General features: G+C 42.7%; 1 protein-coding gene across 6 annotated transcripts in view; it reads left to right on the top strand.

Moving 5' to 3' along the window:
• The window catches only part of LOC149167665 (S-adenosyl-L-methionine-dependent methyltransferases superfamily protein), a 298,474-nt gene that overhangs the window by 88,027 nt on the left and 194,894 nt on the right, over positions 1-15,553 (top strand). For all 6 annotated transcript variants that reach the window (XR_016260952.1, XR_016260954.1, XR_016260953.1 and 3 more), the window contains exons 6-8: positions 13,392-13,502; positions 13,615-13,707; positions 13,955-14,023. Coding sequence is in view for 3 of the 6 variants with exons in the window: in XM_089433072.1 (XP_089289198.1) it covers positions 13,392-13,502; positions 13,615-13,707; positions 13,955-14,023 (273 nt within the window). In the remaining 3 variants the exon portion in view is untranslated. The remainder of the gene's footprint in view (positions 1-13,391; positions 13,503-13,614; positions 13,708-13,954; positions 14,024-15,553) is intronic.

Genomic DNA, 15,553 nt, shown 5'->3' with positions numbered 1-15,553 from the left:
TTGAATTGAGATGAATGAAATAGATCAGAGGAAACAAATATTTTTGATGCAGAAAGAAACTCCTCCCTAGCTGAGAGGGAGTGTTAAAATTGACAACTTAGGGACGAATTTCTCCTAGAAGAAATCATATCTTTCAGTTTTGTTTGAACCTCCTATAATAAAATTTCATTTCTAATAATTGTAATATGACTTTCCAAAAATAGTAAGTCACATCTCAATTTGGAAGTGACTTTCCCAAAATAGAAAGTCATGTCTAAATGATCAAGGATGATCTCGATGTATGGAATCCACTTTAAAATCAAAACAATCATGATTATACAAGTCAAGAATTAATATCTTTATCCTTACTAGTATTATTATTATGATACTATTATTTATAAAATAGTCTAAAGTCATTCACTATTAATGGATTAATAAAAACGAATTCTCTCATGAAATAAGTAAATTAAATTGAGAATCTCTTACTTGGCAAATTGAACCTCTCTTTTGGAAAAAAGTAGTAACTCCACACTTAAGAGAATGTAACTCTCCCTCACTAATTCAATGTATGGAAAAAGTGTAATTCTCATTAAATGCACTTGTAACTCCCTTATTCAATTCAATTTGTAACTCTCACCAAATATTCTCTCATGTTCTCTCTCTCCTTAATTCAAATTGTAACTCCTCAAGACACGTGTACCTCTCTCTCTATTCTTGGGATGAGTTACACTTCTCCTCAAGTAACTCCGCCCTCATGGAATTCAATTTTCCTATTAGTGGCTCAAAGCATGAATTCATTTTGTAACTCCTCCGTTCTCATCTATTTAAGCAAGAGCAAAGTGAGTTAAGTCTAGCATGTTCATTGTGAAGAAGGTGAGCTAGTCTTGAGTGTGTGCGAGAGAAGTGTGAGAGCAAGTGAAGAGCTAGATCAAGTGTGAAGCACAAGATTTGATCAAGAGAAGGAGATCTTCAAGCAAAGAGAAAGAGCACTTCGACTGCTAGTTGATTAGACGTTGGTGACTTTATTCATTCTCATTCTCTCTCTCTCTCTCTCTCTGTACTTTGCTGAACAATTGAAGAATTTTATCAGAAGAAGAATCATTTGGCTTTTCCCCTTGTGGGTTTTGCCCTAGTTAATGGATCTGTTAACCACCATTTTGTGGGCGATATCCCTAGGAGATAATTTTCTCCAAGATGGTCCTCAGCCAGTAGCCATCAGCCCCTTGCATCCACCAACTAGCTCATTGTGCCATTTCTTTGCCACCTGAGCCAACCATGTGGTCCTTCACTCATATGTCATGATCGTATGTTTGAAGGTGGGACTTTCGAACCTAAAGGTATGCCTTGTCATTTGGTATTTGAGTATTGTAGTTTGCTTATCATGGACACTTTTGGTCATGGATTAATGGGGGATTGGGCGGAAAGAGTGGGCTAGGTCTGTTCTTCTGTCCCATAGACGTCTTTTGGATGTTAACCTTTGGATCTTAGTACCTTGGGATCTCTTTTACTGAGCTTTGGGTTTTAGGGTGGTACTACATGGAAAACCCCGATTTTGGTTGCGTGGTCTCGCTCCCTCATCCACATACATTACTCCCCTTCCATTTATTATAGTCCCATTCATTATTCTTCCCACCTGGGTCCGCATTTCCCCACTGGGTCAACATAAGGCTGACCTCCCCTTCCCATGCACACACCTTGGGTCAGGCTTGAAATGATGTCCCATAGGTTGATGCGGCTGAAAAGAAAAGTAAAAGCACAATTGGCCACATTCAACAAGAAAATGTAGCACAAAATGCAAAAGATGGCCAGGATGAACACATTTAGCACGTGGGAGAAAGCCAAATGCATGAGCTCTACCCCATACCCAAGGCCATCACTCTGGTTGCTGAAGGCCCTATATGAGCCTCCTTTATCATTCTAGAACCCATTTTTGTCCCACCCTTTGTGGGCAATGAACGCCCTACCTTAAAAGGGGTATCCACCGCTATACCTTACATATCATGCTCTTATCCTTTGAGCCCCGAGCAGTTAATCAAAGAAAAATCATAAAAGGCAAATGGCATATAAAGAAGGGTGGAAAAATCAATGACGGGGTATCTCGTGCACCACGATTGCTCCCTCCTATACATTATATACCCAAGTGTGGGCTAGCACATGCCATGGATCCCCAAAGATGTTCAAAGATTGCTCGAGTTTCATCTATTGGACGATGAAGATGCACCTGGTTCACCATGCCTAGCTAGCCCCACAGGATTATCATGCACTTTGCAGATGACCCAGGACCTGTATGAGGATGTGGCATCACTTATACCGTCATCCGAGTCCTTACAGATGGTCTACAGGCATCCTCGATCCATTTGGAGACCCATGAGGACACTTGTGCACCCTCACACCCATCAGGAGCACCACAGGTTTATTATTTGGAGAACAAGGGGCCAACCCCTTGTCCACTACTTTTGGGAGTCCTATTCATCATTGTGGCACTTATGGACTTCATCAAGCTTCTTAGAAGGCCCAACGACATGTATTATTGATCATTAGACCTCTTGAGAGGCTTATTATTCTGTTTATGAGCTAGTTTGGTGGGCTTGTCACCAAAAGTTAGTTATTTGCACATTATTTTTATTGTAGGGGCTAATGTAGGCCCAAGTAGCTTAATCAAACTCATTAGAGGTGTATAAATAGAAGTGACGAGGATTCATTTGATCATCATCACTTGGTTTGGACTTGTATCTCTCTAAATATTTTCACTATTCCTTCTTGGTGGACAAAATTTTGGAGCAATGGATGAATTTTGATGTTTGGATTATCTTTTCTTATCTTGGAGCTTCTTGATTGACAAGTTTATTGATGGTTGGATATATTCTCTTACATGTAAGTACAAATTTAATTCTATTTCTTCTTTTACTTTGTCACATGCATTGATGACGATATTTTCGCTATAGTAGGGTTAATTGTTGCATGCATTTACTGTGTAATTGTCATGTCCCTTCCCAAATGGATTTGTAATAGGTTTTGGTCTCTCCCCAATTTTGTATAAAATATTGATATGTAAAGGACCCAAGCAATTTTGACTTAGGGACTTAGGAGAAATGAAGGCTAGATTAATTTGCTAGTGGAAGGTGGGGGCCACCCATGTGGGAAAACACATTGGGCAATTCGAATTGCCTTGGAGGGGAAACCGTATGGCTTCTGGAGGGGCCCACATGAGGAAAAGGGAGGCCCACGAAGTTATAAGGAGGAAGAGATCCTCAATTGATCATTCATTGATACTTGCACATCGAATTCACTCGCTGTTTACTCGCGCTGCTTAGCTGAGTCAACTCATGTTTAGTCACGAGTCTCTTAGGCGGGAGATTCAACCTTACCTTCGGGGTACTACGAGTGCCATCCTAGGCAGGCCTTTTCAGATTATTTTGAGGAGCACATGGGAAGATTCATAGCCTTTTAGTAGAGGAGGAATGACCTGTTATAGAGTTTTGTGAACCCAACGTTTCGGACTACTAAGTGAGTCCATCATCAGGGGATGCGTCAATAGATATTTTCAGATCTTAATGATGTATCCAAGAGCTAGAATTTAGGTTATATATATAGGATATTAAAGAAAATATGTAAGAAAATAGGTTGGCTATTATTTTACTGGTTTCTACTTTATTTATTTATTTAATTAATTTAATTATTATTATCATTATTAATTAATTAATATTATTATTATTATTTAAAGGATAAATTAATTGATTAATAGGTTAAAGGGATAACTTAATTAATTTTATTATTTGTATAATTCCTAATTATGTTTATTAATTTGCTTTAATGTTTTAATTATTATTTTTTTAATTGATTTATTACTTATTATAAATTAATTAGTTTAATTAATTAATTAAAAGAATATTGATAAATTAATTAATTTTACTAATTATTCTTTATTGATATGTTTATTAATTTATTTTAATAATTTGTTTATTTGATTAATTATTTGATTTTATTGTTAGATTTTTTTTTTTAAATTGTAATTTTTTATTTTTTAATGTGAAATTAGTTATAGTTACTTTTATTAATATTTTTAACTAATTATCTAATTTGTTTGATTAAATTAAATTTATTAATTTATTATTTATTATTTGTTAATATGTCTATAATTAATTTTTAATTTTATTTTTGTATTTATTTTATGTTTAATTATTTATTAATTTTAATTAATTGATTAATTTATTCAGTTTTTAATTAATTAATAAATCCTTATAGATTTGGTGTGTTATTGTTATAATGTTATCTATCAATCCTAGAAATAATTTAATTTGTTTAATGTTATCAACTGATTGTGTGAAGTAAACACTTAGCCCACAGACCAGCAGAGCGTATTTCTGGACTACACAGAGAGGGGAACACGTAGTTGTGATCAAGGGCTCATCTGGGCAGCACTTGTCGGAGAAACTTGGAGAGTTGGAGCACATCAGGAGATCAGCCTCTAGGAGGAGTTTTGGAGTAGGTTGGTGCAGCCTCTGGGCAGTTCGAAATTCAGTTTTGGAGGACTGCGCAGAGGGCCAGACTGGGCTCACGTGGGTATTGAGGGAGAGAGCCACAACACCAGGACAAAGCTAGAGAAGGGTGGAAATTCATGAGGGATAGCATCTCAGTGATTTGCAGCAGATTTGGAGAGCTTTCCCAGCACATTATAGACAGGTTGAGTTTGCCAGCTTGAGGAGGACGACAGGGTCCTTGGGGATCGATTTTCAGGGGTCTGAACTAGGCCAAACCCTTCCAGGGTCTTGGTGGGTTTTGGCTAAGGATCTGAGCTTTGAAGTTTCACAATTTTTCTGAGCAAGGGAAGTAGTGGTTCCAACACTTCCTTTCCAACAGATAGTGTAGTTTCTGTTGAAATTTCTAAGTTTATCCGTTATAAATTTAATCTTTATTCTTTTGGTTTATTTCTTTTACTTGTCAATTCTGAACAGGTTATTTAAAACATATAAATAACGAAATAAACACAATACAGTCTCAACATCTATAGATCAACAGCTGAAAGAAAACAAACACACAAGTGACATCGTTATTTTTGGACAACTCGTCCCCGGAAAAACCCAATGCGGGAAAACCAGTGCAACAATTTTGAGGGTCTATTATTATGCAGTATGTCCTTGAGTACAATTGGGTGCCAAATTGGCTCACCCGACAGAGAAAAACAACCGGCAGTAATACCTCTCTATTCGGAAGCATGTATTCAGAAAACCTGCCCCACGAAACCCTCTCTAGCAACACTAAAGCACTACGTCATCCCTCCCGGCCTCTGCATTAGCCTTAGAACCCTCTGTGTCAGCGCTTTGAGGCATTGCGCAGCCTTTGGGACCCTCTGCGTCACTCCTGCTACCCTCTGCATGGATTACGCAGGCCCTCTAGCCTCTGTGTTGTCTCTGCTGGGCTCTGCGTGGCCTGCTCTGGCTTCTGCGTCTGCCTCTCTGCCTCTGCGCTGGTCTCTCGGCACTATCTCTGCCTTTCTGTCTAGTACTCTTTGCCCCTCGTTGCTGATCACTGATTCAACTTTACTTGGCAAACTCCTCTCTAGTAAATCGAATGACTAATCACTCTGGTGTCTTCTCCAACTGACCCTTAAGCCTCTTCTTATACTTTTCCTGTTGGTTTTTCAACGGCCGAGATTAAATCTCTAATCAACGGCTAAGATTAGATTTGGCTTGATCCATGACTTTTGGAACCTTCTAACCCAGTTTTATATTAATACCCATTAATATTTTATTTTTCCTAAGTTTAGACTTAGGAACTCCATTAAAAATATTAATTATTTTAATATCTCCCAAATCGGGTACAATCTGTCCAAACCATTTCTGGGTCTTGGAGATATCATGTGCTTTAGCCTCTCCACCCATTTTCATGGCTAGAGCACATCCAGTGCTACCCCAAATCAACAGTTTCTGGGCAACGTGGATCAGTTCTAAAGCAACAATTGGGTAGCCCTCAGATCATCATTTGCTCCCCTGGTTTTTGTCACGTTTTTCCTTGGAGACAAGCCCAGATGCACCATCCCACTCACTGTTGTATTTGCCCCATGATGATTTAATAAAATGGCTCAGAAGTTCTCTATTTTTAGCGTTTTCCTGGGTGTTCGATAATTGCATCTTATTTCTGATTGTTGGTTTGTCTGCTTGCTTTGTTTATCACTAAATTTCCTTGTTAGGAACATTACAGTGGTATTGGAGCCCAGAGCTTGGCTCAGCTGTGGGGAGTTTCTCCTATGAGAGAAGGGGCCAACAAAATATTACATACAAGAGGCAGAGGTACTGAAGCAGAGAAAGAGAGGTGGAGATCACCCCAGACACAGAGGATAGGGGAAAGGCAGTAGTAGTGGAGGAAGACATGGGAGAGCCCAAGGGTAGGGAGGAGATGGCCTTTGATAACCTCTTGAAGGCTCTGAATGATCTAGCAAAGGGGAAGAAGGAAATGTTAGAGGCGATCAAAATACAGAACCAGGAGAGAGCCACTCCTAGGGGATTCCTATTTGGGGAGACTTCGGGGGCCTCTCAATAATTTGACCATCCTTCATCCGCAGCACAACCTCCATCAGCGAGTGGGCCAACTCGAGCTACACTGCCCTCTTTCATGCCTTTAGCACAAGCTGAACCAGCAAGGGCCGAAGACCCTTCACAGATGGGAGAACACTTCAGAGAATGGCAGTTCATGGGTGCAGACTTCAGGAAAGCACTCTCTTTCAGAGATTTCTGCAAGCTCAAGCAAAATGAGAAGAGAAAGGGTTAAGGAGGACAGGGCATGTAGAGCTATGAGTTGTAGAGGACGATAGGGAGGATGTACTTCCCCACATACGATGGCACTGCTAAGTGCACTGCTCGGGCCTGGGTTGAGAAGATGGACACTTATTTCCAGCTTAACTGGATGATAGAGCTGGAAGCCATCAAGATGGCCACGCTACACATGAAGGGGGAAGCCCACAACTGGTGGTATCATGGCTTGGCTACCTTGGGGCATGCCAATGTGACTTCATATGAGGATTTCACCAGGAGGGTGGTGGAGTGCTTTGATCAGCAGGGTTCGGAGGCTCACTTCAGGGAGCTAACCCAACTCCAACAAACATGCAACCTAGAATAGTACATATCGGAGTTCCTGAGAGTTTCAGTGATGGTGTCGGACCTATCAGATGCTCGGAGGGTATACACCTTCATAGAGGGCTTACTCGAGCCCCTGCATGGACTGGTGAAGTCACGCAGACCCTCCACGCTATAGGAAGCAGTTATGTGTGCCAGAGATTTACAGGGGGCCATCCCCAAGACACGAGCACCCTTTCCTACACGTACCCCCTACCCCCAGAAGGGGAATGACACTAGACCCCCACCTCAGAGAACCACCTAGGGAGGGGGGTAGCTGGATGATGAGACACGAAAGGACCTCAGGAGGAGGAAGCTATGCTTTACTTGTCGGGAGCCTTGGGCACCAGGCCATCGGTGCACAGCTGGCAAAGCACGTTACATTGAGGTCTTCTTAGATAGTGACCAGGAGGACGAGGTGGAGTAGGAGTGTGGTATGGGAGACGGTGAGAGTCTAATAGAGAGGGGGCCACCACCACCACCTCCATAGTGGGGGGAATCCTTTGCCTCATTTGGGGGAGTCCTTTCTTCTTTATGCGGGGTCCCCAAATTTATGACATTGACGATCAGAGGCACGATACAGGGGCATCGATTGTCAGTCTTAGTTGACAGTGGGGCTACCCACAACTTCATAGATGCCCAGTTGGTTTAGAGGAGGGGTCTCACCATGATCGAGTTTGAGGGCTTTTCAGTCTTGGTGTCGGGTGACCGTACCATGCAATGCACTTGGTATGTGCCCGCTTTGATGGTGGCCATGGGGAACTACTCTATGACAAACCATTTATTTGTGGTCGATGTGCCAGACAACAACATGGTGATGGGTGTCGAGTCGCTGTACTCCCTTGGGCAGTTGCCATTGATTGGAAGAAACTGGAGATGGAGTTCACCGACCCAGATGGAAAATCGGTGGTCCTAGGAGGCATGCATTCGTACCCACCACAGACAGTCTCAGCACATAGGATGGAGGCAAATCTGTGACATGGAGACATAGCATGGGTAATAGAGCTGAGGGTTTCAGAGGTTGGAGGGCAAGCCCAACCACCACCTCTAGACATACATGCCTTGCTAGATAGGTAGTCAGTGGTATTTGGAGATATTTTGCCAGGGCAGCCACCAGACAGGGGATTCGAGCACACCATCGAGCTGGAGCTTGGTGTGCAGGCAGTGATTACCACCCCTTATAGGCATCCTAAGGCCTACGAGAATGAGATTGAGCGGGCCATCATGGAACTATTGGCATTGGACCACATCATGCCAAGTTCTAGTCCCTTCGCTTCTTCAATGGTGCTGGTGAAGAAGAAGGATGGAACCTCGCGCTTGTGCATCGACTACCTGGTCCTCAACAGGAAGACATTGAAGAATCAGTACCCCATACCTCGCGTCAATGAGTTGATGGATGCACTTAGAGGAGCCAAGTAGCTCTCTAAGATCTGAGTGAGGGATCAGGATATTGCCAAGGCAACTTTTCGATGCCATTATGGGCACTTAAAGTTCCTGGTCATGCCCTTTGGGTAGACCAACGCCCCAACTATCGGCTAGATGCCCCTGCTAAGAAGTCTCCCCTCTATCTTACCAAGTGTCATCCAAATATCTTGGGTGAGCTCCTCGTCCCCTGCTGCTTGTGCCCAGAGTGTCAAAGGACAACAACCAGATCGCCCGTTCCTGTAAGTGACGTAGAAGAGGGTCAAGAGTGTGAGTCCCCACAGATACCATCAAGTATCGCTCATCTGTGTCCCCATCGATCCTGGGTGAACTACACCCAAAGGTATGCTTGGTATCTCCGTCCATGGGTGTCCCTGGAGGCAACACTCCAAGACCTCGTTGTGCAGCACCATACGCCTCTGCATACCACCGATCATCCCAATACTCCTGGACATGCCACTGTACACCGCGACCTACCCCTGTACACTGTTGGATACCCTTGGCTGCAGCTATGCCATCCTGTACCGTCCTACTTCCTACCCGTGTCACTGCACTTGTCACTCCTTGGATGTACTCACTATGATGTGAGACACTCCCACTCCATAACACAGTCCAACACACTACAACACACCACCATGCATCTCCATCCCCACCTGTAGACCACTGCTCAACGCTAGATGCTCCCACACACCCCTGGATATGATGGCCCAAAGCTATGTCTTTATGTGTCAGACCACACCCGATCAGTATCATCACCTCCACCATCGCATCATTATCCTCGCCGATGAATGGATCTTCCCTCCAAACCCCCCCTGAGGGATTCGAGAAGTGACTCTCCCTTTGTGTCAGTGGTGATGCCACCACTGCTCTGCTCCTCGGTGTCTTGTGCCCCGCACAAAAGTGAAGAGCCCCCAACTCCATGCAAGGCACCGTCTGGTGGCCTGCCAATGCCACCTCCTCCGACAAACTCCTGCCAGAGTATGTTGATCACCTAGTGATCCCGTGTACAAATGCCATACCAAGAAAACCAAAAGAGTTTGTCCATAAACTGGTCGGCCACTGGTGCTGACCGAGACTCCCCTAGCGAATGTGCATGCTCAACTGCTAGGTCAACTGCACCATCCCGGTTGTAGTCAACCGACATACATGGGAAATGATAGGTAGTCCCTCCCAGATCCCAATGCCAGTCGAGGCTTCCAACATCCCTAGTGCCTAGAAACTCTTGCTGAGCTCCACTTGGGTCCACTACCATCTCCATAGTCCACTCCACCGGGTACCAACTCAGAATCTCTTGCCACCCAACCCCAAGAGAGGGATCGAATGCACGAACTCCCGCACATAGAACAACCCTAGCATGCGGGTGTTGCACCCTGTGCAACTCAGGTCGTCTCATTTCGCTATCCTAGTCAATACATACAATCTGACTAGGTAGCTCTATCTCCCTCTGTCCAATGGGCCAAGGTAACCTAACAATGTTGCTAGCCTCGTCTATGTATGCCCGAAGAGGGCTACTCTCATGCTCTAACGTGCACTCTCGTTGCACCAGTAGGGAATCCAACTGCACCCCAACATGAGTCAATTTGGTCGTGAACTCGGCACAAACCACTCTCATGCCCTCCAACTCCTTGTTTTGCTGCAGAATCGCCTCTCACACTAACGCGACCTTCCTTTTTAATGCAAGAAGGTCGGCCTGAAATTGATGGAATTGTCGTGGGCATCTATCACCTGTAAATTCGTTCACGACTCCAGATATCTCAGAAACTGTTGGCGTCTCATCTAGGGATGGCACCCCATCAACAAATGGCTCTATGCCAGTAGGCTCTATCCTCTCCACCAGGGTGTCAACTAGGGCTATCAAAGAGGTCTCTAATAAAAGTGAGTCCTACGCTAGACTGGGTATATCGATGTGCTCCTCACCATCCCGTGGGCTCTCAGCATCATGCTCAACCTCCTCCTCAGGCTCCTAATATCTAAAGCTAGGTCTCCACCAACAAAAGCGCCCCCTGGTCTCACCCTCTAACCGTCTTTGTCCTGTCTGCTCCTTTTCAGGAGATCTGGTGCCCTGATTTGGTCGACTTTCCCCACACGATGTAGATGGTTGCACCCCCACGGCCTGCTCACCTCTAACGTCTTTGTTGTAAGGGTGAGGATGGGTTTGGTCTGTCACCCTCCTCAACTAGGCCAACCTCTCATCATCCCAATGAATTCTACCCCAGAATTTCTGCATACTGGATTTCCCTTGAGCCATGGGTTTGTCTCTGGTTTCACCTGTCATTGTGCACTCATACCCAAAGCTTCCATGATCTTCTGGCTAATTTCCCATAGCTGGGCCAAGATCATGCTTTGATACCACCGTAATGATCCTTAATAGGAATACAAGTGATAACAAACAAACAATACATGCAACAAATTATGAAAACGAAATATTCAGCGAACACCCACATAATCGCTGCAAATGGAGAACTTTTGAGCCATTTTATTATATTTCTGCAAGTCAAATACAATAGATGATAGAATGGTGCACTTGGGCTTGTCTGAAAGGACAAGCAGGACCAAGCCCAGGTAGGAAAATGGCTGAGCTGAAGGCTGCCCAGCTGCTGCACCAATCTGCACTGCACTGCCCAGAAACTGCTGCTCTGCTGAAGTTCGAATGGCTGGAAGGTGCACTGGAACTACCCAAAAATCTATATGCTTTTAACCTCGATTCCTTGGCCAAAACCCACAAAAACACGGAAATGGTTTGGCCCGATTTGGACTTCCCAAGATTGACCCCCAAAGGCATTATTCAATCCCCAACAATTCTACATTGTCTGCTGCAAAGATACGGCTTAAAACCCCACCTCCGATGCTTAGAAAATTATGAAACTTTATATTTGGGATCCTTGTCAAAAACCTAGAAAAACCTAGAAAGATTTTGGCTGGTTTAGACTTCTGATTTTCGACCCCCTTGGAGCCTCACCTTAGCGCTAGCTGCCAATTTCTACTTGCTGGAAATTGTCTGTAAATCCACTTGAAAACTTTCGTAAAATGTTGAGTTCACTCGTGCTATCCAATCCCTAACTCACCAAATGATGTCTTGGCCCAACTCAGCTGCTCCCAAGTACCACGAAAATCTGTTGGGTGGCCTCTGCGCTATGCCCCAACCCAGCAGTTCGAATTGCTGGAACGCTGGCTCAGCTGGCTGTAAAATCCAGCAAGAACGTTGGTCTAATGCTGCTACCTCAGCTTCCCAAATTCTGGACAAGCAATCAGATCTCTGCTTGCCTCAATCTCCCTCTGCGTGTTTCTTGGCTGCCCAAAAATACGCACTCCTTGCTCTGCGCTGGTTGGTGGTGCTATGTCACTGCCCCAGAACTCCTGAAATCCTTGTAGAACTGCCTCTCTAGGGCGGGCACGAATGGTCCCCCGAAGTAGAGGTTGAATCTCCCGCTTGAGAGATTCGTGGCTAAATAGCCGGTTGACTCAGCTAAACAGTGGAGTGAACAGTCAAGTGATTTTGTTTGCAAGATGTATGAATGAATCCGAAAATGAGAGTTGCTCCCTCCTTATAACTCCTTGGGCCTCCCTTGCCTCATGTGGGCCCCTCCATCCACCTATTCGACTTTCCCTCCAAGCTATTTGAATGGGCCAATTCGAATTCCCATGTGGGTGGCCCCCACATTCCACTAGCAACCAAATTAAGTCGAATTGCCTCCTAAGTCCCTAAGTCGAAAATGATGGGTTCCCTTCCTTAGCCAAAATTGTGTAGCAACACCCTGTTACAAATGTGTTTGAGAAGGGACATGACAAAAAACCCTAAATCTAGCCGTTGTGGTTAAAAGGCTACTATTCATTGGCATGAACAGTCAATTAGCCTCGTAACATTTGAGGGAGCCCCCTCTGGTTCAAGGGCCAGATTGAGTCTATTTTTCTTTCTCTTCTTCATTTTTGGCCCTTCAAGGCAAGCCGCTAGGCTAGGGCATAGGGCCAAATTCAACTAGGGGAAGGACGTTGGCCTGTTGGGATTTAGTCTCATTGTATCAAAATCTAGCCTTTTCCATAGTTAAACTTAAATTTGCCTCTGTAGGGCTGACATCACAAACCCTAGGTAATTTTTCCCTAGGAAAGCCTAGGTCAAGGCTTCAACTTAGGGCTTGTGAAGGCTTGGAGATTCTTTGTTGACCATATCAATTTTTCGCAAGCCTTTTCTTGGCCATATGCACCTTGGTAAGCCATTATCATTCATTATTCCTTAAACCCTAGGTCATAAGTGCCTTTGATAGGCCTCTTGAAGGGCACACTATTCCTTGTTCAATTGGATTGAGTCTCATCCTTAGTTTGAGTGCCCTTCTTGAGCTTATCCATCTGTCCTTAGAATACCTATTAGGTGACTTTACTGGGAAGCCTCCTTTGTTGTGAAAATCCACTAAAGAGCAATAGGTGGAGTGCTGTGGTGACAGTGGGCCTCCACCTCATTGCTGTCCCTTGGTCTAGTTCTTGCTTTGTGAGCCCTCTGGCAAGACCTGCTAGATTTTGAGGCAACAGGTCCTATTGACCTACTTTTGTGGTCATTCAAGGACAATGACTATCTTATCTTATCGCAGAAGATTAAACCCATTTTCCTCTTTTACAGACCTAAAATATTTAAAGAGAAGGATGCGGAAATTGTCTTAAAGTGTCTGTATTTACCATTGATATTCTCAAATAAAATACTTATGCAGACACAGTCTCTATGTGAAAGAATTGTGTGCACAATATTGGTGAACGTTGTTTGATTTGAATTTGAAGATGAAAACAAATGATATTTTTCTTAAGAGAGTGATAAATTCTATTGCCGGCAGGATATTATTTAATAAATTTTGCACTCCAATTATGTGTCCAATTGTTTTGAATGTGAAGGTCAAAGTACCAAAAGGCTGTAGAAGGAATTAAGGCAGGCAATTTGAAGGCTAATGGAACGCTGCCCCGTGTGCGTACTGACCAGTATATTATAACTTTTGAAGATGATAGGTATGCAATAGAATTACAGGCTGGTTGAGAATCTACATTTGTCATGATGTGTCTTGCATTTATTATATGGAAGATGTATTGTATCTCAATTAAATTTATTAAATGTGTTTAGGTTCACACCATTTGGTATGAAGTATCAAATACAATTTTCTGATGGGCTACCTTCACAAACTCAATTGTTGGTGCATTTTCCGAGCTTAATCAGGTGTGTTGAAAAATCAGTTCCTCAAGAAAGTACTTTAGAATGTTTTTGTTTCTGATTATCAACTTTGATGCTTGGTCACATCTAGTTGGCTTGTTTCTATCAGCTGTTAAGTTTATTTAATAAGATTTTTTGCTAATTTTTGTGGATGTTTTATTACGCCAATACATGCTTACTATAGAAAGACCATAGTAGGGAGAAAGGACAATGAAAACATAACAGAAAGAAGATACTCTGCAATTTATTGCAGGTTAGCAACTGAAGTTGGTTTGGAGTTTATTGAGATCCAAAATATGCTGGAATTTTATGAGGATTATCGGTACGTGACTATGCATTCTACTATAATGAAAAATCCTCCTTTAGTTAGCTTTCTGCACTGCTGTATCATGGAACTTCTTTGCTTGCCCCTTATAGTAGGAAGTTTAGAAGCACTGAAATTAGTTGGCTTGTTTTATCTTTTGTTGGTCAAGTTTAAACTCTTTATATGAATTCAATACATACACTATAGGAGATGGAATGTGAAATAGATGCTGGGATCAATAATTATCATGGAAACACAGCTGTATGAAACACCACCATTTCTAGAAGAGTAGCGGTAGGAATTGCAGATGCAGTAACTGGTTTTGCTTGGTGAATTGCTCTGATGCAATCAAAAGACTCCAGGGTATGAAATGATGTCTCTTGAATGAACAATGCTGAACAATTTCCAGTTTTCTTATGTTAAGGATAGGCCATATTTCTTCACTTTCAAGTGTGAGCTTCTATTAATGGGCATAGAATTACATTGGATTGATAGCCAAATGATGATATGATCCTGTAAAATGAAAGAAGTCACTCCATGACAAAAAATTGGATATAAACCTTTCTTCCTATATTTCTCAAATAATAAATTACAAGATGGAGCAATAAATGGAAGAGCTCCAATGCTTAGCTTGTAGTACAAAATATCTTTTCTTTTAACACATGTATAAATGATACAAAGCGAACCACATCCATCTGCTGCAGATAGGTTATAACCTAAGTAACATGACACATCCCCCCCGTGTATTTCATGTGTCGGACACAACATGTGTGACCTGTGTTCGACACAAGTTTGACTGGTGTCATGTACGTAGGACATGAGTTTGACCGGTGTCAGACACGAGCCCTACTGGTGTCCCGAAATTTGGACATGTCCCCTGGAAGAACATTAGATTTTTTGCCTCATTCTCATGCAATTCAGTCACAGCTTCAGAGCTCTCAAAGGTTTTGGGGTGCAGCTAACGGCAATCTAGCAATGCTAGAAGGGATTCCAAGTGTTGGGAAGTGGATTTGTTCAGTTCTTACTAATGCTATGTAATTAATGGTAATACTAAATTATTAAAGTAAAAGTTGAATCCTTTTACTAAATTTTTAATATTACCATTACTTGTTTCAGGATGTTTGAGATTGGTTCCAACCACATTGGATTTCATATGGAGAAAGTTGAATTTTAGATACCACTCAAAATCCAATAGACCTAACAGTTTTCAGGATTTCGGGGATTGCAATGTTTCCATTGCATTCTGTCATGTGTGAGGGTACAAAACTAGCCTTTAATTAGGAACACCAAGCCCTCTATATACCTCGATGTTGGTGGCAATGATTGTTGAACTCCTCTATCATGACCTTAGTAAAAATGTACACATCAGTCAAATAAAATCTCAATTTGACATGTTAAATTTTTTCCATCTTATTTTAATGCTTAGAGGGTGATATTGATGATGAGGATCCCAATATAGGCAACGATTTTGATGATTTAAAAGTGGATGCCCTAGTCATCCCCTCTTACTCCATCAAAACCATTTTATGGAATTTCAGCCCTAGAAGA

Source organism: Pinus tabuliformis, chromosome 5_1 (genome assembly GCF_031772625.1).
Source record: "Pinus tabuliformis cultivar Carrire ecotype Pingquan chromosome 5_1, CPIR1, whole genome shotgun sequence".
Lineage (NCBI taxonomy): Eukaryota > Viridiplantae > Streptophyta > Pinopsida > Pinales > Pinaceae > Pinus > Pinus tabuliformis.
Note: the sequence above shows the minus strand (reverse complement) of the source record. Positions and strands in the feature narration are given on the sequence as shown.